The 25,651-nt window shown below is 45.1% G+C and overlaps 1 protein-coding gene across 3 annotated transcripts in view; it reads left to right on the top strand.

Moving 5' to 3' along the window:
- SERGEF (secretion regulating guanine nucleotide exchange factor) overlaps positions 1 to 25,651 on the top strand; it is a 181,393-nt gene that overhangs the window by 34,081 nt on the left and 121,661 nt on the right. For all 3 annotated transcript variants that reach the window (XM_016139512.2, XM_016139513.2, XM_016139515.2), the window contains exon 9: positions 11,616 to 11,782. In XM_016139512.2, coding sequence (XP_015994998.2) covers positions 11,616 to 11,782 — 167 coding nt within the window. The remainder of the gene's footprint in view (positions 1 to 11,615; positions 11,783 to 25,651) is intronic.

The following is a 25,651-nucleotide window of genomic DNA, read 5'->3' as shown; positions in this document are numbered from 1 at the left end:
CTTCTTGGCAAAGTTCTTTGAGATTTGCTCGGGCCTTTCCTGCCTGGCCCGATCGAAGGTTCCAACCTTTGGTTTCTCCTTCGTGCGCTTTCCTCCAGCCGGCCCTGAGTCCATGGCTCCATTCCCCACTGCTCTCTTTTAAGCCCACAACTGTGAAGGCAGTGATCTTTTTTTTCTTTTTTAGCAAATAACCTTGCAGTACAATATTAATATAAAAATATGCTTACTTTTTTTTTTTTTCCAATTTGGTGAAAACAATAAGAAGTCATGGAATTATAATGCTGGGTGGGACCATCTCATCTTTATTTGAAATTTGAGAAAACAGAAGCCTGGGGAGGTGGTCCCACAAGCCCAATAGAATCAGGATTAGGACCCCATGGGTGCCCTGCCAAGAGACCTTCCACTACCCTACCCGGCCCCTCCTAAGAGAGACTTGAAGGGCTTTGCCTAGAGGAAAAATCCAGTTTAATAAATTTTGTTTCACCAGCCCCTTTATGTAACAGGGCTGTTTCCGGGTCCTGGCAGATGGTCCGTAGTAACGGTGCTCTGCTGATTTGGTTGGAGCTGATCCTGTGAAATGAAAAATCCTGTGCAGCAGATGCCTTTCCTAGTCTCTGGCCATGGAGAAGTCAGCCTCTCCAGGGAAGGCACTGTGGCTTTGGTACTGCTGTGTCTAGTGTGGCTAAAGGTGAAGGCCATGGGAGGTGTTCTTCAACCTTGTCAGGTTTTTACAGAAGGTCATATTAGTGACTTGGAGTTTCTTGGCAGGAGGGGTGCTGGTAAAAGGTGCTGCTTCTGGGGCCTGAGGGACAGATGGGAGCAGGGAGCAGAGTGGGAAGGGAATTGGCAGATGGGGATGGGAAGGACAGGCTATCCGACCATGGATCTAGACTGGTGGCCCTTCATGCCACGAGGCCATACACCTCTAGATAAGCAATTTAAATATAACTTCAATGCTTGTCACACTGCCCACTAGCTTTGACAGTGGACTTTGATCCGAAGCCTCCCCTCAGTCCCTTACATAGAAATTACTGGGACGCTGAGTGTCCTGATTTTCTTCCCTCCCTTGGTGGGTGCTTGATCATAATGTGTTCTTAGTGGCCTCCTCAGGTGATGCTCGTTACTCCTACTGCTTGATACAAGTGGAAAATCCCCAAACCATTGATAGTGGAGTGGACGTCACTTCCACAGACTCTTCCCGACCTTGTCCTAGTGCTCAGTGGTTTCCCTTGCAGTGTCCTCACATGAGGAGGTGCGGGGGAAGTGCTCCCCTATCTGTGAGTGCAGCTCTACCAGGACTCCAGTCGGTCTTTTATACCCGTCTCTCATGAAGAACCTGGTCCCAAGGGTGGAGTTAGAAGAAATTTGAGAGGCATCATCCAAAGTCATGTCATGTTCCCAAATATTGTCACTGGTTGACCATGAACTGCCATCCCAGGATAGGCTCTCTCTTTGCTTCCGCCCCTGGGAGCCAACCTTTGTCTCCCCTGCTCGAAGATCTTAATCTGGGCCTTCCATTAACCAAAAGCCAGTTTCTCTTTGGAGGTTGAGGATGCAAATAGTTCTGGGGGGTTGTGGAATCTCTTGGGGTTTAGGAGGTAGGACTCTGGCTTGCTAAAACAACAGCTTCCGTAGCACAGTGAGCTTTTGCAGGATCGCTGGTCCCCATTTATGGTTCATTTCCTGCAGGGCCTCAGGGTGGTCTTCGGGTGGCGCTGTGTTCCCACAATCAGGTGCTGGGGTTTTACTGAAGGAACTCAAACATACCTCTGCAGGCCCAGGCGTGCTTGTGAACTGCGGCTTTCCCTAGCCAAGTCTCATTCCCAGCTCCAGCCTCCAGCTCAGGCGCTGTGAGTCATCGTCATCAGTGGAAAACTCGGCCTCACCAACAGCTGGGTGCAGTACTTGGCCTTTTTTTTTTTAACTTCTTTTTTTGTAACTTCACAGAGATAGAAACTGCTGATGATCTTTTGCAATGGACAATAACTGAAGTCTGGCCAGGGACAGCAGTTGTCGGTAGGGAGAAGAGAACCTCAAGGAGATGGGTGGAGGGATGTGTGTTTTCCCTCACTCAGCCCTCGGGCCTTGCAAGAAACCATCTCAGGGAGGCAGGCTTTGTAGACCTCACCTATCTCTATTCTTCCCGGCCAAGGGACCCAGGAAGCCTTTGGTAATTGTGGGTATAATGGAAGCTTTGAGAGGTTGACTGGTATTTTTGTAAGAAGCTGTGGACAGGATGTGCTATAAGTCAGGGGGGCCTGGGATCTAACTCACTGTTTGACCTTAGGTACATAAAAGTCACTTTTTAGTGGGCCTCACTTTTCCCAGCTAGAAGCAGATAGTGGAGTTAGAGTATTCTGAGGTCCCTTCTTGCTGTGACAGTCTGAGTCTAAACTGACTATAAAGAATTTCAAACCTGTTCCCATAATCCTCTTGAACATCTGAAACCTATGGCTATTTCTCTGGGTGAGTAAGTAGTGCTCACTGGGTAAGGAGAATCACATAGGTAAGATTCCTACCCTCCAAGAATTTACAGTCTGTCTTTCTCCTTTCCTCTCCCCAAGAGGCAGTAGAAAGAGTCTACAGGGAAGCCACAAACCGAGATTCTGGTTCTGACTCTGCCAAAATACATTGTGTGTCCTTGGGCAAATCATTCCCCTCCTTCAGCCTCATTTTCATTTTTCTCTAAAATCGAGGGATTAGACTCGCTTCCTGGCTTCAAGTCCCCCCGCTCTCATTTCCCCTCTGTGCCTCCTACTGGCTTTTCTGCGGCGTATGATTCTTAGCTGCAGAAGCCCTGGGGTATAGTTTCCTTCCTTGCTGGGAGGGAGAGAGGCAAGATTATTTTTTTAATTACGCAGCTAAGATTAGGCAGCAATCTACATTTTAAAATGTTATTAATAAGAGTCTAAAAGTGTGCAAAGAAGCTTTGGAGTTTGAATGTGAAATGAGTAAGGAAACATCTGCAGAGTCACTGGCCTCAATCAGGGACTTTTCTGTGGGTGCCGAGCGGCTGCTGGGTGTGAGTAGCGGCCTGCTGGGTCCCGCGAGGAGCAGGAAGCCCGAGCACTGCGCCGGAGCCGCCCGCTCAGAGCAGGGGCTCGAAGTCCAGCCTCTCATGATGGCTCTTTGCAAACTGGCTTTAAAGAAGGAGCGATGGTCATAATATATTATTAGCACCTCTATTTAGAGTTTACAGAATACGTTCGTATTTATTTTCATCATAGTCCTGAGAGACAGAGCAAGTTTTATCGTACCTTCATGAGTCAGCTGAGGTCTCTTAGCTTTAAAATTCTTCCTTTAAGAAAGGTCGGTATGCTACAGAGGAAAAGCCCCAGACAGGACATCAGGAACTGGGCACCGGTCCTCGGCCTCCACCTCTTTCCCCAGCTCTGCCTGTTTCCTTTCTCTATATCTCTCTGTAGCACATAAAGTTATTTGTCTGTTGTCTGTCTTTGCCACACTAGAATGTAAGCTCTATGAAGGAAGGGAGTTTTGTCTGTTTTCTTCATGGCTGTGGTGCCCAGCACCTGGGACAGCGCCTGGCATAGAGAAAGGGCTCAGTAACAATTTTTTGAATATTATGAGTGCCTGGCTTTGCTTGTAAGTAGTCTCTGTGATTTGGAAACGTTATTTACTTTCCTCAGCTTCATTTTCTCTTGGGGAGTTGGGTGAGATGGTCTCTGATGTTGTTGGTGGCATATGAAAGTCCATGGTGAGAGTGATGTCTGTAACTCCTTTTTCTTTCAGCAAATGCTGAATATATGCTCTGGGTCATGCCCTATACTATACTAGGTACTATGAGGAATACAGAGAGAAAGGATAACTGTTCTTCACCCTTATGTGTGTATGGTGGTTAATTTTATGTGTCAACTTGACTGGGCCACATGGCACCCAGATATTTGGTAAGCATTGTTCAGAGTATTTCTGTGAAGACGTTTTTAGATGAAATTAACATTTTCATGTAGATCGAGTAAAGCAGATTGCTCTCTAGTGTGTGCGGGTCTCTACCAATCAGTTGAAGTCCCAAATAGAACAAAAGACTGATCCTTCCCTGAGTAAGAGAATTATCCTGCTTTCCAAATGGAACATCAGCTCTTCTTGCATGACAGCCTTTGTGCTGAGACATCAACTCTACAGATTTTGGACTTGCCAGCCTCCATAGTCATGCGTGCCAGTTCCTTATAAATCTCTTTCCGTATAACTGTTTGTTCTGTTTCTGTGGAGAACTTTGACTAATACAGAGGGCAACATAAGACATGTCGTTAAATCCTATATTTGGCAGCATAGAATAGTTGTTGGAACAGAGGGTACAAGCACCATGACAGTGGCTCCTAAAGGGAAGGATGGCTTATTCTGACCAGGGGATGATGGGATGCTTTAGGGAAACTCCAACCTTGTGTGGTACAGGTAGTCCTGCACCTGGTCTGGGGACTCCTCAGGGTGCAGTTTACCTTGACTTCTATCATGGGTGCACCCAATTTGACAGCTTGTAGTCCAAGGTGAAAATGGAGCAGCCATGTGGGACGCCCGGCGTGTTTTGGGGCTCTGATCTTTGCTATGTAGGCCAAGGATGAAGCTCACTCAGACACTCACCGCTGGGCTCTCTTTGTGTCCTTAGCCCATATGTGCCTCCCTGTGATCCTGAACAACCTCCGCAAGTCCTTGGAATGTTTAGAAGAGGCAGTGTGATCCAGCGAAAAGCGGTGTGTCTCTGGGGGGAGTGACGGGGGGCCCTGACTCCCATGCCAGGCTGCCGGCTTCCATCTGGGCTCTGTCACTGACAGCTGCGGACTCTGAGCCCAAGACTTACCCTCTCTCTGTGCTTTAAATGTCCTCACCTGTAATTTGAGGATTATAATAATACATACTCATGGAGTGTTTTTGTGGACTAAATGGAACAATCCATGGAAAGAATTTAGCACAAAATAGTACCTTCAAAATATCGGCTATGAGTAGTATTATTATTGTTATTATTGCAGCTTTGCCACGTGCCAGCTGTAGGATCTTGAGCAAGTCATTTAACCTCTGACCTGTTTCTTTTTCTGTAAAATGGGGTTCACTCCAATTATTAAGGGTTGATTAAATTAACTTAATGGTGGTACCTTAAAGCAGAGTTTTACACAGAGTCAGCTTTCGATAAGTAAATTCTCCCCAGTCCCTTATCTTTTGTTCACTCTCTTTGCAGCCTGCTGCTTCTCCCCTTTTTTGGTTGGGCAACTCATGTTTGGAAATTTTATCCCTGCATTCCCTTTTTAAAAATTCCAAACTTTTTATTATGTGATATTGTTCATGACATGCCTTTGGAGATGAGGGAAGTTTTACTAAAATATAATAAGATATGCAGTCAAGTCCTGATTTTTATTTAAATTGTGAGCTATGTGAATAGTCTTTGATATTAAAGTGGATGTTTTATTTTAGGTCACTCGGCAGACTAAATATTCCAAAGGCACCAATAACATTAGATTGTACACCACTTATTTTGACACTGAAGATTTTTAGGCATTGTTTATTAAAAGTTTAGATTAGGAAAATGTCGCTATTTCAGCCCTCTTATTTTATGGATGGGAAAACTATGTCCCTAGAGAAGGGACCTGTTCAAGGTCATGTAGCCTAGAAGAGAAGCCAGGATTAGGATCCAGGTTTTCTGAGTCTTCGTTTAAACTTCTTCCCTTCTCCAACTTACCTTGCTTGACCTCTCTTCTCTACTTCTTTTCCTCTCTCTTCTTTTTTCTTAGCTTTAATTGATTTGTATTGTGCAGTACTTTAGAGGCCTCTGATGTGTCGGAGACTATCTTGAGTCTTACAAAAATCCAGAATTCCGTGATGGAGCCTTCAATGCTCTTCCCCTTCTTGGATTATCAGGAGAGACATTGACCCTAAGACATTAGTGGATGGGAGTTGGTTGAAAAGATTTGACAAATTGGTGGAAACCATGGATGGAACTGTGGAACTCCTTGATAAGACTGGTGTTCAGGTCACAGGAATAATAGTAATAGTAGCTAACATGTACTATTACGTGTCACACACTTTATGCAAAAATATTCTTGCAACAACCCTGCAAGGTCAATGTTATTATTTCCATTTTATAGATGTAGAATAATATGCTCAAGGTGGAGCCAGTGCATGATATAGTTTAATAATGGTGAGCAAGATGCAGGTAGATTCATTCATTTATTTAGTCAGGCAGCAAATATTTAGTGAGCATTTACTTTGTGCTGGGCATTATTCTAGGATAAGCACTGAGCTAAAACAGAGAACCTCTGCTAGCATAGAGCTAGCTCTCCAGAGGAGGAGACAGACATTAATCAAACAGTCATCCTAATGAGTATTCATTAATAAACTGACATCAGTGATCCCAAGATGAGGAACGTGGTTGTCTGAGATTGTTGCACAGAACAATCTGATCTGGATTGAGGGCTCAGCAGAACTGAAGAGTGAGTGAGTAAAAGTTGACTAGGTGAACGGGGTCAGGGGTAGTAGAGACAGCTGGGGACAGAGGGAAGTGGTAAAGAGGCTTTGTGGAAGAGCAGCTTGGTGAGACTGCTTCCGGTGCCCACGCTCTGAGCTCTCCCTTCCCTCTTTCCTGCTCCTCGCATGGGAAGATTAGCCGGCTGACTCAGGCAGTTCTGTGTTTGACCAGCCCTTGGTTATTGTCACCAAATGCCTTTTTATAAAATTTCTGTCAGTGTGGCAGAGCAAAGGATGAGTTACAGAAATGATTCTTACACTCTAAAACATAATAACCCCCAATGTAACTGTTATTTATAAACAGATGAATTACAGCAAACTCATAGGTAGAGAGCAGCCTCCTCCTCCTTTGTGTGTGTGTGTGTGTGTGTGTGTGTGTGTGTGTGTCAGAAGGCTTCGTAGCATCCTAGAATATTAGCTGAGAGGGACTGAAGAGGTCATATGGCCTTTTCTCTGCTTGCCTGACCCCTGGGTTTCTTTTTAGAACATACACCTCTGTTTGCTAACTCCATTTTGATATCTTCAATAACATTCTATTCCCTTTTGGGTCAAATTCTGTTAAGAAAATGTGGATGTTCCTCATAATATACTGTAATCTATCTCCTGATCATCGTCAGGATGCTTTTCCCTGGAACAGGTAAAAATTTCTCTTCCCCGAAGAGCTTAGATTCTCACTGTGCCTATAGCTGTGGCTTCTCACCTGTCTTTGCCACCGTTCTAAGCAGCCCTTTGATGGACGGTAAAGGAAGCTGCCCCTTGAATGTTCACCATGCGCCCACTGTCCTGAGTCTACCCTGACCTCAAAGCGCTTCCCCCATCTTTTTCCTCATGACTCCAGCCCTCATTTCAGCCCCGATGCCTCTTAAGCTGTTGTGCTGTAGGAGTTTCCTTCCTCTCCCGTTCCCTTTGGGGGGGAGGGGTCGGGGTGGGGTGAGGGAGGGAGTGAGTGGGGGAGGGAGGTAGGCGAGGGAGTGAGGGGAGGGAGGGGGGATGAGGTGAGGGGGGGGGGGAGGGAGGAGGAGGGGGAGGGAGGTGAGGGCAGTGGCGGAGGAGGAGAGCGAGGGATAGAGAGAGATATATAGCATCTGGCAAATTGGAAGTACATGACGAATTCACTTCCTTCCATTACTTCCGTTCCTTCCTTCCTTCCTTCTTTCCTTCCTTCCTTCCTTCCTTTTTCTTTTTTCTTTCTTTCCACTGTGACTTTGGGTAAGTGCCTCATTCCCTGCCAGTAAAATGGGGTAGATAGGAATGCCTATCCTATGAGATTGTTGGGCTGTCCTAACAGGATACTGTTTAGAGAATGTTTAGAATAGTGCCTGGCACATAGTAGGTGCTATGGAAGTGTTAGCTGTATCATTATTACTGGCCTCCTCCAATCCTATGCCAGGTCTGCCATCCCAAATCATTCCTTTCATTAGGCCCTACCCCCGCTCAAAAGTCTGCAGTCTCCCCATGGTCTATCAGTAGTCCTTAAAGTGAGTGTGTAAGACAAATTTCCAGGGTGTGGGAAGAGAAAACGGACGTCAAGTATATGTTTTTATCTCATTCTTTTAAATTTTCGACTTTTTTTTAGTATGTTTTGTACTGTATATTTTTGAGTGAAGATATATTTATAATTTATAAACGTATGCAATACAAGTAAATATTTATACATATTTATACCAATATGTGTAAATAAGTGAACATACACATATTATTGGTATGTTAAGAAATGTTACTAATAAGGGAGTGCAAGCCGGCGTGTTTGGGGATCCTGGCCTGGAAGGTGAGGTCCAGACCCTGAGCTTGGCTCTTCCCTGTGGCCGGCCCTGTACTGAAGAGTCCTAACTGCCCTCCCAGTCCCCTTCCTCACGCCTGTCACCCTCACTCCACCTGCCCCACCCTGTGTCTTTTCGATTTCTGTCATTGTTCATCCCCTCTTCCATTCCTAGATATTCTCTCTTATTTTCTTTTCCCATCCAGAAGTTCACCTTAAATGCCACTTGTTCCATCAAGCCTGCCAGGGTAATTCTTGCTTGAAATGCTTCCTTCAGGCTCCCTGGGCATGCTTTGTCGATGCTGCTCGTTTGGCCCCTCCTCTTTTCTACTTTGGGTTGGGATCTTTTGCCATGTATATTTCTCGCCTCCATAGTTATTCTATGTTAATTCTCACATGAACATGTCTTTAAATTATGTTTTGCTTGCTGACTTTATTTTCATAGGATTATCATTTATCTGGAGACACAAAGCTATACTTTTTGAGCGACATTAATGTATCTCTATTTTATCGTAGTAATATATAATTCTTTACTCTAAGGAAAAGATTCATTTGTTACATTTGTGATCTGAATCTCCTTGGATTTGACGGCATGCTTTAGCCTGAGGCAGACACTTATCTACAGTGCAGCAATGAACATCTTTTGTGTGTGGATTGATTATTTTCTTTTACTCCAGGTGACCTAAAATTGTAATCCTTGTGTTTAATGTCTGTCTTTCAGTACTTATAGTCCTGAGTTCTGCATGTCCTCCTGGGAAGTGAGGAAAGCTGGATGGTACACAGAACACATCCATTTAATCTGGATTTTCCCCATCCTCAAACACTGTGAGAACGGCTGTTTCATCAGCCAGGTTTTATGCATTCGTGACAGCAGCTGTGCAGTCACTGGAGCTACCATTGGTCCTGGAGTCAGAAGACAGGTTTAAATCTTGATTCTACTGCTTGCTGGTTATTTGGACTTGAATAAGTCATTTAACCTCTTGAGTTATTTAACCTTATCTGTGAAATAAACTTAATAATACATATGTCACAGACTTTTTATGAGGATTAATTGAGAGAGTGTCTATGAATGTGCCAGGTATTTAGGAGATGGTCAATAAGCTTAAAAGAAATGGAAAAATAAGAGTCTCCTCTGTCTTCTGTGACCTTTCTGATGCAGAGTATATTTTGGGGTGAAACGGACAGCTTCATAGAGTGCACCCACCTGCCTGAGCAAACAGGCTGGAACTGAAGGCTGGACATCAGGTTGGCCTGGTTTCTGGGCTTGTCTCTAATAGAATGCCTATGGCCTCCCCAGGGAGCATGAGGATTAATTAGTTAATCTTTGTGAAGTGCTTTGAAGGTGAAAAGTGCTATGTAAGTGGAATGGTTGAATCGCTATTGGAGATGTGATTATGGCGGCTCCGTATTCTGGCAGTCTTGCCTGACTGGGACATCAGTAATCAATAGCAAGGAACGTTCTGAGATGTTTTACTTGATAAGAAAGGATTCAGTGTGGGATTTGTGATCACATAATTCCTCTGTAGAACTGCAGATAGCAACTTGCCAGTTATTCCTAGCAGAGTAATGCTAGGGTTACTTAAGAAGTCACGGTCTCCTCGTCTGACTGCTTGGGAATCTCCCTGCTATAAGGCAGTCTGGTTGTAACTCTCAGCCAGCTCAGGTGAAGGGACGGTTTGCCAGTTTGATGGTTGCTTTGCACGTCCTGGGCACATAGGCTTTTTTGGGTCTAGTTTTACAGAAGCGAAGGAAGAGTGTGAGTGGTTACTTAGTGATGTGGACCAGTGTGACTAAAGTACCAAGGGCTTGCAGAAGGAGAAATGGCTTAGCTGTGTGACCCTGGGCTGGGCACTTTTCTGAACCTTGATTTTCTTCCCCGTTAAATGGGAACATAGTAGTGGATGAATACAATAAATAATAAAGATGGCTCATGGGAGGGTGGGCTTCACCCTTTCTGTGGAGAACTGAGGAGTCAAGAAAGGTTTCACGGAACTGGTGACATATGAACTGGACTGTAGAGGTTGAGCCCTGGTTTATCAGTTGAGCAATGTCAGGAACAGCGTGTGTGAGGCCGTTAGGTAGAACATCTGAATGGACCCGCTCTCAGTTCTTGTAATATGCCTGCTTCTTCATGGGCTGTCCAGACTTTGCTCCCTCTTCGAAGAAGCCCAGAGGCCAGATTCCTGTGAACTTCTCGCGATCTGCGGTGATGTCCATAAGCAGACCGATCCTGAGAACTTTGTCCCTACAGAGCCCTGTATCTCTTCCATAATCTGACATTTCCTCCATTAGTCTGTGGTTGTTTTTAAGCTGACACTATAAGCCATATGTTGAATGTGGGGCCAGATGAAGCCTTGATACTAAACACAGAGTATGCAGTAGATTTGTCTAGAATTTAATATGCATTACTTGGTGTTTTGTCTCTTAAGCAAAGTTTTTCTTTGTTAAAATAAACATGTATAAAGAATTTATACAGCGCACATGGTTATGCATATTTATTGCAGAGAATCTGTTAATAATCTATGCCTCATCGGATTTTGCATTTCTGTTGAAATAACAAATGCGGCACTTGGTACAACTGAATGAATTTGGTGAATTTTCTTTTATCTGGGAGAAGAAAGGCCATTTCTCTTTTTCCAAACTTCATTTTCTTCAATCATATTTAGCCCTGGCCAGTTTCCCAGGTGGTGCATCTAGAGAACTGAATGCTTTTCTGGCTCTAAATGGTTTCGTCTCTTTTTCCTTCTATCACTCCCTTCCTTTTAGCACACATAGACGTTTGTCTTGGGACTGTTAGAATTGCTCCTTTGAGTAAGAGCGTGGAATTTGAAAGTCCTCTTATGTTACATGGAGGGGAAAACACATGAAACAGGCCATTAATTGAGCTCAGAGTAAGGCAATAAGGGATTGTGACATGGGGCAAGTCAGAGGCCCGAGGGACTTAAAGGTGACGATGGGGGCCCTGGACTGGGTGAGAGAGAGGAGAGCCTGAGAACAGACATCAGGGCAAAGCGCAAGGCGGCCGTGGGGACGGGAGAGGGTGGGTAGGCCATAAAGCGTGGTCGAAGCATTTCATTCTATGTAGTCATGTCCATATGCATCAAATACAGCAGCGCGGGCTTTAGGGTCAGCCTTTGTTGGAATGCAGCTCTGGTACTTACCACTTACTTGATCTTGACCAAGTCATTTTTCCTTTCTGAACATCAGCTTCCCATATCTGTAACATGTGAATACTTGTGCTTTCTTTACAGGAAGGTAGGAAGGCTCCTGGTACATAGTAGTTGATACTGAAAGAAATGTTCACACTTTCTCTTATAATTTAGTGCCTACTCATGAGAGCACAGCTGTGGAATGTAACCATACTCAAATAATGTTTTGTTTTTAGAAACTGGCAAGGTGTTTACCTGGGGCCGAGCAGACTATGGTCAACTAGGGAGGAAGTTGGAGTCTTGTGAAGACTGGACATGGGAAAAGCAGGGTTCATTCCTCCCCTGCTCAAGACCACAGAAGAGCACGCCTTCATCTCTGCAGTGCTTAACGGGAGCAACTGAGGTAGGAAGTGACATAATGTAAACATGATGCATCTCTTCTCCTTGTCTTTCAGTGAAGCGTTTATTGAGGGTCTGCTATGTGCTTTAGTCCCGGTGTGACAGCAGCCTCCACACAGGAATCCAAAAGGGTCCTTGCCTCCAGTTGCTTGTGGTTTATAATATGGTAGCAAAGGCAGTTATCCAGATCACTAAGCTGCGAGACAGACTGTGTGTAACGACTTGAGGGAGGTTCTAGGTACTATGGGTCCATTTCAGGAATGAGGAATGAATTCAAGGTTCAGGGATTAGGTTAAGCCTCAAGAAGGACATGGCTTTGAGCTGCGCCTTGGAGAATGGATCAGACGTGAGCAAGCAGCTATAAGAGAGAGGAGGACTTTTAGGTGGGTACAACAGCTTGAACAGAGTCTAGGGGGTAGGAAAGTGAAGAAAGTATTTGGGGGACCACTGGTGGTTCAGTTTGCCTGGAGGGGGTGTCTGTGGGGAGGTAATATCAGGAAGATGGGCTGCAACCTGATCAAGGGGCCCTTAACGCAGGGCTAAGTATTTGGCACTTATGTTTATATTTCCCAGTGTAGAAAACATTGTCGTTCAGTTGCTTATTCTGAAACTACAGCCCCTGTAGTTTCCTGAAATGTCTTGAATTTCTACGCTTAAGGCAGGAGTCTTAATTTCTCCAGGGTGTGTGTTTATGTTACTAAATTTTACTTTACTGCTGTCCTTAAAAAAAAGAAAAGGCTCAGTTTTTGAGAAGAATGAGGATGGCCACGCAGGAGATGTGCCTCTGAACCCAAGTTGGCTTAATAAAGGAATTCAGTCTTCATTCAGAGTCTGTCAAAAAAAATTAATAAGCTAGTGAGACTTCTGTAATTAGCATCAGACTAATTACAACCCTCTCCATACCTAGAGGACTTCCCTTCCCCGGGGCCTGCCTGGCCTCCTCCTCCCGGGTATGTAGGACGGTTCTCCATTTCTGCTTCACATCCTAACCCCAGTCCTCCTGAGTCTTTCCTTAGTGCTGGGTTGAGTCTGTCTGTCTTACTTTCTCTTTCCTTAATTGAAAAAACACTAAACAACATTGCAAAGACAATTTAGAAATGGTATTAATAAAAAAAAAAATCCATGATCTTATACCCTAACACAGCTACATTTTTTTTTTGTATGTCTGTATGTACATACTTGTACATACTTTACAAAGCTACAGGTGATAGTATTTATAATGTTTTGTACGCTATCTTCACTTCTTTGATCACAAATTCTTTACTCTGTTTTTCTTGGTCTTTAAGATCCTTTAAAATGGTTATATAACATTATGGTTGGAAGGTTCTGGGATTTTCCAAATCATTCTTTGAATGTTGGACAATTAGAATATATGTGTGTGTGTGTGTGTGTGTGTGTGTGTGTGCGCGTGTGTGTGTGTATAGGCACTGTGGTGGACTCTGCAGTGGATACTTTGTTAAACTGTTTCTTGAATATGCAAATTTAGGGATAAAATTGCAGGGGCAAGGGCCATGGGCATCTTTAGGATTTTTGCTATATTTCTCTAGATTCTGTTTGAAAGAAGTTACTCCCGCCAGTAGTGAATGAGGGAATGCAGTATTTAAGTGGGTTTTGTCTGCTTATCACATTTGGGTGCTATAGTACTTTAGACCATGGGTCCCCAACCCCTGGGCTATGGACTGGTATCAGCCTGTGGCCTGTTAGGAACTGAGCAACACAGTAGGAGGTGAGTGGCAGGCGAGTGAGCCAAGCTTCATCTGTTTTGCAGCCGCTCCTCAGCGCCAGCATCACCGCCTCAGCTCCACCTCAGATCATCAGGCATTAGATTCTCATAGCAGCACTGGTCCCTGGTTCCAAAATGGTTGGAGACTGCTCCTTTAGACTCTTTTGCTTTTCTTTGTCTTTCCCAGAACATTTAAGACTTTGTGGTCAGGTAGCATAGCAGAAACACAAAGGCTTCATGGATTATTCTGAGTATCAGAAGGTCATCAATGAAAATTACATGCAAAGTTCTTGGCATGTGTCAGGCACTCAGGAACTAGTGGGTCCTTTCTCTTCTTCCCTTTTGAAGCCTTTTAATGCCCTCAGTGGCCACGACGTGCAGCACTATGACAGCCATGGCCAGTTCTAACATATAGCCTAAGAGCCTGACATTGATGTGACTTTTATTTTATTCTTAGAGGGGCAATCTGAGGCATCGCCTTGAGCTCTGTGGCAACCTCATGTAGTGCTCCCCTCCATCTCTGCTCTAGTATCACGCAGGTTTAGACTCCAGGCAGTTTTCATAAATTGGAACTGGGAATTATCTCCGCTGTTGATATCTAGGTCTGGCCTGTCAGGCATCGAGATGCCTGAGACCCAGTGCTAAGCCAATGGACAGCATAAGCTTGTAGGAGTAATTGTCAAGACTAAATGCCATTCCAAGCCCTAGTCACCTTGGACAAGACAAGAGCCCTACTAAACCAGGTATTACCCCCTGGTTGGGCCTTGGCCGCGGAGGTACAGGGACTCCTGTGGAGTCGGGAAACGCCTTGAACTAAGTTGATAATTCCTGACCTTCAAGGACTTGAGTGTGGCCCACAGCTGGCCATTTTCCATCTTTAATGTCCGGGGGATAAGCAGAGGGAGGACTGAGCTGTCTGGCCTGGGGCCTCATATAGGATGTCTACCCAGAAAGGTCCAGAGGGACAGCCAAGCAGGAGAAGAAGGCACAGGTAGATAGAGCTGGACTGCGGAATAAGTGTCCCTTCCTGTGAACAAAAGCAAGCAAATAAATACAATGTTATGGGCCAGGCAGTGTGCTAAATGCTTTATATATATTATTTCTCATCTTCACAATAAACCTGATTTACAAATAAAGAGACTAGGGCTCAGAATGGAGAGGTCACTGGTCCAGGATTCCACAGTAGATAAACAGTAGGCCTCGGACTTGGACTTGAAGTACTTGGAGCTCACATACTTTCTGTATAGATGAAGTAAAATTACATATGTCCTTTTACATGTGTACCCTCACCTGGATAAAAAATCTGGAAGTCTGGGAATCAGATTCCTTGAGAGTCTCAATTCTTTTCTTTTGAGCTGTGTCTCATCTCTGGCCTGAGAAAGACTTTGAGATTTTAGACCAGGTGGGCCTTCCTTTAATGTTCTTGCAGTGGTGAGGACTATGTACTTCATGCACTGTCAGATTTGCCTTAGATACTAGGCCTGTCTAACCACTCCTGGAAAATCCCAGGGGCCGCACAGTGATCGGGGTTACCCTGCCCTGCACATGTCAGGGCAGGATGTGTGTGAACAGATTTGTTTGCTCCTTGACAGCACATGCACCACAGCAGCCTTTTGCTTTCCAGGCCCCGGGTGGGGCTGCTACCTGCACATTTGCTGTGGCACCTTGGCTCTCAACTCCACCCACAGGTGGAAGTCTGCATTTCATAGTCGAGCAGAAGTGCTTGTGCTTACTGAGTGGGTACATTGTGGCTCCTCCAGGATTCTGAAGCAGGTAGAGCTGGGCACCTGGTGTGTGAGTGAACCGATCAGGAGACCTACTTGACTGAAGGTGAGCAGCCTCTGGGACAAGGTCTAGAATGGGAGTCGGGAGACTTGAGTTCTAGCTCTGGTTGTGCTCTGACTTGGTGAATCTGGGGGCAGGCCCCCTTTCCTCCTGCACCCTTAGTCCCCCACATCCCCATGTGTAGGTTGGGGATGTTAGATCAGGTGATTCCTAAGGTTTGTTATAGATCTAGAAGTCTCTTCCATCTGTGATTCTTATTTCACATAAATGATCACTACTTAAATGACTCCTGCCCCTGGTGTCCCTCAATGTCATAGCCAAGATCACTTAACCCCTAGCTGCTGGCTCAGCTTTGACAGACCTAGGAATGTTAACTAATACAGAAGTTCCAGGCTTCAGTACATTTGAGCTTTGCTCTGCCTCTCTGCCTTGGCTCTGTTCTCTGCCCTTGTTCCTTGTCCCCAGGGCCTCCTGCTCCAGTTTAGGTCATTGGGACTTAGTATGATGCTCCCGCCTGGTCCTCCTAGGACTTGCAGTTTGGCTCTGACTCCTGTCCCTGTGGCTGTGCCCTTATTGCTGGGGGCGGGCAGGCCTGGGCGACATGACCTTCCTGACTTCCCCGTCCAGCAGGCCCTCCAGGCTCTGTGTGTGTAGTCCCACCTTTCCTGCTCTCCCGCGTTGGCCACAGAGTGCCGGTGGGTGGGGAGATGGATACAAAGCTAAAGAATACATGTCTTTGGCCTAAAAGAACTGCCGGGTACATAAATAAATCCTTACTGTACAGAGTGAAAAGTGCTGTTAGTGCTATGTACGACAGGCCAAGGAAGCAGTGAAGACAGAATGATTAATTCCGAAGACACTAACAAAAAGAAGTATCCTTTGAACTGGGTTCTTAAAATGAGTAGAAGCTCAACAAAGGTAGAAGGACATGCCAGGCAGTGGGGACAACGTGAACTAAAACCGTGAATCTGGATCTGCCTTAACTGCTGGTACAGCCGGGATGCCTGCCCGTTCCAGTGGTCCAGCTTAGTTTTACAGTCCTGCTGCCTCTCTAGCTGCCCCTTCACTGCCATCCATCCTTCTGACGGGAGTACTGTCTGAAGGAAAATCACTTTCACATTCATTCTCTTGTTTTATCCCAGTGTGATGCTGTGAAATGGGCCAGAATAAGAATGTTTATCATTTCACAACTGAGGCCCAGAGAGGCTAGCGAGGAATTAGAAGACTGGAGGAAGGCAGCTGATTTCCAGTGTTTCTGAGGGCCTCGCTCCGGCTGCAGTCTGTTGCCATGGTCCTGAGTCATGTTCCTGGTTTAAATTCTGCCCACGTTTGGTTGAGGAGCACCAAATCGCAGTCAGGGAGCTCAGCGTACACGTGCACGTGTGTGCACACACGCAGCCACTGGAGCAGGGGCAGGAAACGCGGAAATAAACAAGGGTTGAACCAGGGATTGGGTAACTGTCAAGCCCAAATGCCATCAGCCCTCATTGTGCTGTAGGACTAAAACTGTTTGTTGGAGGATCAACCTGTGCACAGGGTCTAAGTAAAATCTGTCAGAACGAGTGGGAAAGAAGCTATTTTTAGTTTGCAAAGTCACTCACTCAGCTGTGTTAGCTGAGGTTTGAGCCAGTCCCCTACGCTTTCCACAGTGTTATTTCTGAAGGAGAAATACCACTTGAATACTGCGTAAAACCCATTAATGAAGCTGGAAGTTTCCAGGGCGTCTTTGTCCTGCAGCTCCCTCGGAAGGCTGCCTTTCCTGAATGACCTTCCTCCTTTCCTATATTTAATGCATTTCTAATTTTAAGTTTGTGTCAAGACCGTGGGACTTTGGTGCCCTAAATAACACAGAAATCTACCACCAGCAAACAGCTGAGTCCAGAGGGCTCTGACAGAATTGCACACAGCCTGAAAAAGTATTCCCAAGTCATTCTCGGGTAAATAATCCACAGCATCACTGCTCTTCTTAGAGGACCAGGAAGCTTCTGAGACCACGGTCCTGGGCAGCCCAAACCTTTCAAGTGCAGCAGGTTTTAGAGGCCTCTCCAAATGGGGCAGCAGTGTTCTCCCAAAGACTGTTGTTTCACTGGAGGTTAGAAAAGCTAGCACATCTGAGCTGTAGCCGCTGACTTAATAGGAGGAGAAATAGCCCAAAACAAACCTCAAAGCGGAGTATACTCAGAAGAGAGAAAGAGCCACCAGACAGGGCTGTCTTGTTTGAAAGAGATGGTTAAGGATATGACACAGAAGCACTTATTTACTACTAGCTATTTATTTATTTATATTTATCATCTTTTCTCACTGAAAAAATAGAGCATCCAGGAGGGCGAGGGGCTATCTGTCTTGTTCAAGGCTGTGTTCCTAGTATCTGGAATAGTTCCCGGTTCCTTGTAGGTGCTTAGTGGCTAATTCCTGACTGAATAAATGAAAAATAAATAAAAGAAGTGGCTTCAGAGGTATATGGCCCTACACAGCTCTCTCTCTTTCTCTCTCTCTCTCTCTCTCTCCTCCTACAGTCTGCATGTCTCAGTCCCAGGCCAGTTCAAGAATAGGCATTTTTGTGTTTTCAGGCATTTGGGTGTCCGACATCCTGTAGAGCCAGAGGACAGACAGGCTCTGACCCCGTAATATACTTGACCAACCCTGAAGTTTCTTATGAAGTCTATTGACGACGGGTCTTAAGTCAGTCCTTTAGCACTTCATGATTTACCGAGAGCTTTCACACACATTCATCTTTAGTTTTTCTTCTTTTATCCAATAGATGCTTATATATACCTGTCTCTCCAAGTACCACATGAGCCAAATGGGGGAAGCAGAGAAAATTAGAACAGTTCTTGTATCAGGGTCTTGTGAACTAGTTGCAGGGCTAAGTTCATTGCAGGACACGTAGAATGTGACAAAGGCTGTAAGAAAGAGTCTGACAATGAAAATGTGTTGATTCCATTTCTTTCTATGTCCTTGGGGACCTTTTATTTCTTGTATTTTCGGTCCCTGTGGTTCTGTTGGATTTTGGAGGATCGGGGTAGGGGGTGTTTGGGGTGGGAAGTGGTGACTGGAAAGGCTTCCTGAATTGCAAGCGCTGATATTAAATTAGTTCTCAAGGGAGCTAATGCAAAGTAGCAGAGGGATCTTGGCAAGAACTTGCATTAAGAGGAAAGCAGAGGAAGAGCAGCCAGATAGAGACTGAGTATTGACAAGAGAGGGAGCAAGCAAGCCAGGAACTGCAGCATCTCAGAAGCTAAGGAGGTTTCAACAGGAAGGTCAGGAGATTGGGAACTGAGAACAGACCGCTGGATTTGGTGATGGGAGGTGTGGTGTCACTTCTGAAAGAAGTTTCAGTGGAAGATGAAGAAGGGACGTAGAGACATAGGAAATGAAAGGGCAATGAGAAATATGGGCTGCAAGTGCGAACGACCGTTTCAGGAGATTTGGTGGTCAGAGGAGGATGAGAACAAACTCAGGAACGTGAAAGGAGAGCCTAGTTCCAGTTAGCTTGGGGAAATTGGAGTGTGTCAGAGGGCCGAAAGAAGGGAGTAAAGAGAGTGAGATGAGAGTAAAGATGGAAGAGGGAGGTGGGATAGCCGAACAAGGCCCCCAAGGAGACGAGAGATAGGGTTGAAATCATCGTGAAGGAGTTAATTCCCACAAGGAGGAAGGGCGCTTTCCACACAGGAGTAAAGAAACAAGGGGATAGATGAAGACACAAGTTTTGAAGTGGAGAAGAGAGATGCTTTCATTGAAGTGTGTGTATTCTTTGTCATCATGTTATATATTAGTTTTATTTATTTATTCGATAAATGTTTACCACGTCCTACTGTGGGCCATGCACAGTGCAAGGTGCCAAGAATTCATAAAAAAGGCACAGTTGCTGCCTAATACTGTAATACAGTATTTATAGTAATATAGTAACCATTAATATATCCGTCTCTAAATCACATTTTGAATCCTTTGAGAGCAGACACTGTCTTATTTATCTTTGTATAATTAGGGCCAGGCTTGGAACAAAGTAAATAATCAGTAGAAGTGTGCTGGAAAAAAGTGTGAGAGCTCCTGTTAGGTGGCTTAAATCTTCCTGGTTAGATTGAAAGTCAAATTGTCTACTAGTGTGATGAGGTTAGTGTGGAGAGGCCTCCAGGGAGGGACTAGTTCTCTCTGCTCTGTTGTGGGTGCATCCAGCATTGTCTGGTAACTGCTTAGAAATGGGAGAAGACAGACACCATTATTGGCTCTGACCCCTGGGTGGTGGGTAGGGCAGATGTTGCTACCCTCATTCTAGGGGTGAGGAAATTTAAGTGCAGAGAGAAAGCCGTCACAAGCTTGAGGCTCCACAGTACATGGCAAAACAAGGACTTGAACCTGGCTGTCAGAGCCCTCATTCTTCTCATTGCTAGCCCTGTACATCAACAGTTTCCTCTCTGGACAATTCTGATCAGAATGTGGGCCTGGGCTATGGCTTTGGCTACCACTAGGTGGTAGTTGGGTCTGACAGAGAGAGACATGATGGCCCTCTGCAGATTCACAATCTGGATCAGTGTCTTAAGAAAAATCATGCGGAAAGGAATAACCTCAGTGAGGACTTGGACGGTGAAGCTAACTCACAACTCTGGTAAACCATAGTGTTCCCCAGAGTTGGAGGTCTGATGGATAGAGTCTTGAATGTGGAGTGAGATCTGGGTTGGAATTTCTGCTGTCACCTACAATCCACATGACGTTGGGCTAGTGAAAACCTCTCCAAGCCTTGCTTCTCTCATCTACTGAGTGGGAGTAATAATATCTGCTTTACCTTGCCCACAGGGTGATTGAAAGATGCAAATAAGATAAGTGATGGATTTTGTAAACTCAGAAATGCTGTGTAAAAGAGTTATAATTGAGTTCATAGCACACGAGCCACTCTATGCTTCCCATAAAGGTTTTGTTATAAGTATGGAATATGGGTTAGAGCTGCTCTCCTGTCTTAAATCACTTGATGTCTTAGGGGCTACATGGAATTGTATTGGCTCATGGTAAGCACGTCTTAGAGTCAGAACCAGTGAATAAAGCGGAGGCCATATGCTTGGTACTCTATAGCCAGTCTTCATGCAGTGCCAGAGAGTCCCTGTCGAGGTAGCCATCAGCACTGACAGCAAGGATGTTTCTGGCTTGCTTTCTCTCGGCAGCAGAGGAAATTCATCAACACTGATTTAAAGTCCCAGTGACCTCATGTATCACCACCACTCACTGCAGCGTTATGACCGCCCAAGGCCATGCCCAGGGTCACCCCGGATCTGACCAGCTGTCTTTTGTTGCATTTGACCTTGAAAACTGGGAGATCTGGGGTACAAGTAAATTATGCAGAGGTGTAGAGTGAACAGAAGTCGATGAGGTTTTAAAGGAGGCTGCAGTGGTTTGAGGAGAGAAACACAAAGTCTGCGAAGGCTGAGTGAGCTCTGCCTGAATTAGTTGGCCAAGGAGCTAAAACTACCTCCATCTCTACCACTGTTCCTCTAGCTCGAACCCCCATTATCTGTCGCCTAGTTACAGTGACATCCCCCTAGTTGAAAACCCCTTGTCTCTAGTCTGGCCTTATCCCTGCTGCCCCCACCCAGCTGCCTAAATGATGTACTAAAATATAAATCTGATTGTGTTATACTCTTACTTTTTTTTTCTAGGATTATTAGAAAATACAGAAAACATTCATTCCCATAATGAATGCTATTGGAAACCTACTATATAGAAGAAGCTTAGTCAAGCCTTTAGATTATAGTGGAGAATAAAGCCCAGTCTCTACCCTCAAAGGACAGGCAAAACGTGCAAGCCATAATCTTCACAGCCAGCGTGCAAAGAATGGAGTTATTAGAATGTGAGTTCCAGTTTTGTGTCAGCCTTGTTCACCACTATATCCCCATCACTTTGATTAGTGCCCAGCACACGGTAGGTACTCTGTAAATAATTGTTATAGGGATGAATGTATGCCTTTACTTTTTAATGGCTTCCCATCCAGGATGAAGTCCAAAATCTCTGGGTTGTCATAAGCAGCTCTTTCTGATCCTGCGCCTGTCAGATTATCCAGCTCCCTCTATACCTGTCTCTTACATTCTGCCATTCATCTATACTGAACCAACAAAAACATCATGTTGTTTTAAACATAGGTTCATTGAAATGCACCCTTCCAATTCCTGGGTCATTGCATATGCTGGTTCTGCTGCCCTCCGCCCTTGGCTTCACAGACGACTACTACACTGGATAACAAGGACGATGTCTTATATTCAAACCTCAGTGTTCCTGCCATCCAGCTTGACAAACCTGTCTCTTCCTTATCTGTTGAGTTTTTTTTGGCTTGGTGTCATTACCCACCTTCCTTGGCTCTGTGGCGCTGCTGTCTCTGAAGCCCTTTTCCACTTTCCCTCTACCTTCCTTGTCCCAAGCCCTCTTGAAAATCCAGATCTGGACTTTCTGGGGCTGCCTCAGCCTGGCTCCTTGGCTATGATGAACCCTGGCCTTCTTTTTGCTTTCCTTCTCTCTTCCACATTGGCCCCATCCAGGCAGCTTGACCTCTTGGCCAGTTCCACTTGCTAAGAGCAGGGCCTGGATTTTGTCAGTTCCATTGCCTGGGGGCAGCGGGGGGGCGGGGCTCTGTGTCCCGAACCTCTGGTCACTCTGTGAGACCTTGTTCTGAATGGCTGATTGCCCAGTAGAATGCATCTTCTTGATTCTGAGGGTTGCTGCTATCTGGAGCTTCTGGCCTAGAGGCCCTCTTTGACATTGGCATTGGCCCGAATCAAGCCAGGCCCCACTGGTTGCTTTATAGGGGATGGCTGCCTTTGGAGCCAGCCCTGGAGTCACCCCTCTTCCCTAAACATTATCCCATCTCTTTTTGCAGCCTCTTTTTGGCCTGCGTGTCCTGAGAAGCTGAGGTTTTGCCTGCTAGGCACCCCTTGAGGCAGATAAGGAGAAAACATTGCTCTTGTCACTTCTAAGGAAGCAAAACCAGGCCACTTTTTGGGAAGCAGCCTTTAGAATCCCCAAACCCCAGGCCAGTTGGTAAAGGGACCCCAGAATTAGGACTAGATGGAAAAAGTTTTAGGCTTTTTTGATTACATAATTCTCTTCTGTGATGCAGTGGCCCTCTCTGTGGGAACGCTGTCAGTGGTGGTGGCTACCTCCTGCATCTGCAGATTGTTGTTTGGAAGGGAGCTGTTTTTCCTGGATGCCTGGTATCATGTGAGACTGGTTGTGGATAGCAGGAATGGAAGAACTCAGAGATGTCTTTGCAAAAAGAGCAGCTGCCATGATTATCAATTATGAAGCTTCTGGCTTTTCAGAGGGGCCAGAAGTGTAAGGAGGAGGGAAAGCAGGAGGCAGGGTGGGAGTCCACTCACAGGTGCTTGGAGGCTGCCTGTAGCTCCCCTGAGAGCCTCCCCATGTGCTACTTCAGGAGACACAGCTGGCTGGGGATGGTGGCTCATGGCTGCTGAACAAAATGCATGCGTCATTGTAGCCAGCACTCCCAGGATTGAGTGAGGAAAGTTCCTCACTCCAGAAAGGTAATTAAGTCATTCTTGAATATGTTCTCTGTGATTTTATTTCCATGTGGTCCCTTTTCAGTAAAATTTTATTATTAGTAGTAGTAGTAATAGCGTAGAGCATGCCCATCATTTGAGGTTAGAGTCTGCATGAAGGAGCAACAAATAAAAGAACAACTTGGAAGAATCAAAAGACTTTATATCGTGGTTCGATTCTTGGACAAACTAATTTACTTCTCTGAGCCTCAGGTTTTGCCTCTGTCAGATATAATAATACTTATTAGGCCTTCCTCTCCAAGTTGTTGTCAAAATGATGTTATGGATGTGAAAGCACTTTATAAACTATGAAGCAATAAACAAATGTAAGTTATATTAGTAGATTTCTTTGTCATATCCAACCTTCTAGGTTTTCAGTTCTTGTAGCTTTTTGGACATCATTATTAGTTATCATGGAGTTGGAGTTCGAGATGAATCATTTTTATGATTTTTGTGTTCCTCTTTATCCATCAGTACTTGTCAAGTACCCAGGGTGCATTAGAACTGTGGACGTGGAATGTGACAACAGGGAGGACTCAGAGTCCTCCATTTTTCTAAATGGGATGTGACTGATAGTGTAAATCACCTATAGGTAAGAGCTGAGAACTTGTGAGAACAGAGACCCAGAGGCAGAGTCTGGGAAAAGTATTGACCGGGTCTCTTGAGTCTTTGGGAGAGTTTCTTGGAGGAGATGAAATTTGGAGGCTGAGGGAGACTGAATTTGGTGGGTAAGAAGATCGAGCTCCTTTAGGTTTCTGAAGGATCTATGGGAAGAGGCTGATTCCTTCAGAGGTGATAAACCCAGGGACGGTGTTGACAGGCTTGGATTTGAGCACTGAGGTTGGTAGTTAAGAAAGACTATGATTGGGAGGAATAGGGTTTTTAGAAACATAATAATGATAGTTCCTATTTGTTGAACATTGTCTATGTACCACGTATTGTGTTAAGTATTATATAAACAGCACTTTCAATTCTTACCACCTTCCTGTGAAGCAGTGTACTATGTTATTCCCATTTCGTTGATGAGGAAACCAAACCTTGGGAAAGTAAGTTGTCTAAGGACACAGCTAAGAAATAGCAGTGCTAACACAGTGGCGGTGTTGTGGACTAGAGGACATACCAATGACTGGATGGTGGCTTTCCAGGTTGTAGGACAAAGATGTGATTGTGTGTGCTGCTCACCCCACCCCCACCCATAGAAATCCAGATGGTGCTAGAAGAGGCAGAGTCTGTGACAGCTCATTCTTCTTGCCTAGGTGCAGACTAGGGGAGGTGAGTAGAGCCAAAGAGTGGCTTTCCTTCCCTGCCATTTTAAAGCTGGGATAGAAGTGTACCTTTGAAGAGTTGAGAAAAGATATTTTAATTCCTCATGGCCCTCTTAGGCTTCTGTTTCCATTCACAGTGGCAGCAAGGATGAGTTTCTGAGTATCTCAACCCCAGCTCCCTCACCTGCAAATTCTAATCGTACCACTTTACAGGGCTCTGATTGGAGTTTACCCACTTGAATCTTTTTTTGACAACTTCAGTTACCATTTGAAGTGTAAGTTACTTGCAGATAGGTACTGTGTCTTGGCTGCGTATGTATCTTTAGCACATGGCACAGTGCCTCTCAGGAAGCTAGTGGTTTGGCGTTGTTATGGAATTGACTGGAAACCTCTCTTCCCTTAGAGTCTGAGTCACCTGTTACTCTTTGATCTAACATCCGATCACCTCACATGTGGGGTCTTCCAGAGGAGAGCATAGGTGCTGCAGAGTGGACACTGTATTTTAGGAATTAAAAAAAAAACCTCATACCTTGTTAGGCAGGGGATGGAAGGTCGGTCACATAGCAGACACTTGGAGAAGCCATGGGGGCTTGGGATCCACCCACTCTGAAGCAGGTTTGGAGAGGTCTGCTGTGGGATAGCTTATGTTTGTAGCTATCGGAGTTGTGATATATTAGTTCAGAAGGGAGAGGAACAAAAACAGAATGCTGACTCCTCCAGTGTCTCAGCATGAGGGTCATAGAAATATAAGCATCTTTCTCAGTCTGCAGTGCTCCACTCCTCAGGCGTCTATTTAAGGGTAAGAGCACAGAGTCTAGCAAATGGTACATTTCCCTTTGCACCCCTCAAGGTGAAATTTCTGCTACTGCATGGGGACTTGTGGGAGCAATTCCGTTGTTACTGCTGTATAACACATTTATCATTCTGCTCCCCTGGCACATTTTGCCAAGTTGCATAATTTCCCTGTTTCTTCCTTCACTGCATGATGATGATGCATCTGGTGGCTGCAGCCTGCCTGGTCAGAGTTTTTGTGTAGTGGAAAGAGCAATGTATTAGCTATTAATGACAACAGGTAGCTGTCCTGGTAGGGTGCCCAGTTGTCTGCCAAGCACTTTCTAGATACCATCTCTTCAATCTTCGTGAGTTCAGATTATTATTCCTTAGCTTTTAGCTGAGGTGAATGAGGCTTGGGGGTGGTCACTTTTTGAAGGCCACATGTCTAATAAGTGACAGGATTATGATTAAAACTCAGATCTTACAGCACAGCCTATGCTATGAAATACCATTTTGAACTCTACTGGTAATTTTTTGTGGGCCAGAGACTCTGCTTCCCTGGGCCGTGGCTTCCTAATGAGAAGCAGTTGTAAGGGCTCTTCCAAAGATCCAAGGCCAATACCATTCCAGTTTGGTTAGAACTCTTATCTGTGTGGAGACTGATTTCTTTTTAGCTTTGAGATTTTGTTCGTTTTTGTTTTATAGTAGCAGGCTAGTTTCTATGTATCAATTCCACAACAACAACATTAATATCAAGCAATTAAAATGTACATATCATAAAATAGTAT

The sequence above is a fragment of the Rousettus aegyptiacus genome, unplaced genomic scaffold (assembly GCF_014176215.1).
Source record: "Rousettus aegyptiacus isolate mRouAeg1 unplaced genomic scaffold, mRouAeg1.p scaffold_m13_p_5, whole genome shotgun sequence".
NCBI lineage: Eukaryota > Metazoa > Chordata > Mammalia > Chiroptera > Pteropodidae > Rousettus > Rousettus aegyptiacus.
Note: the sequence above shows the minus strand (reverse complement) of the source record. Positions and strands in the feature narration are given on the sequence as shown.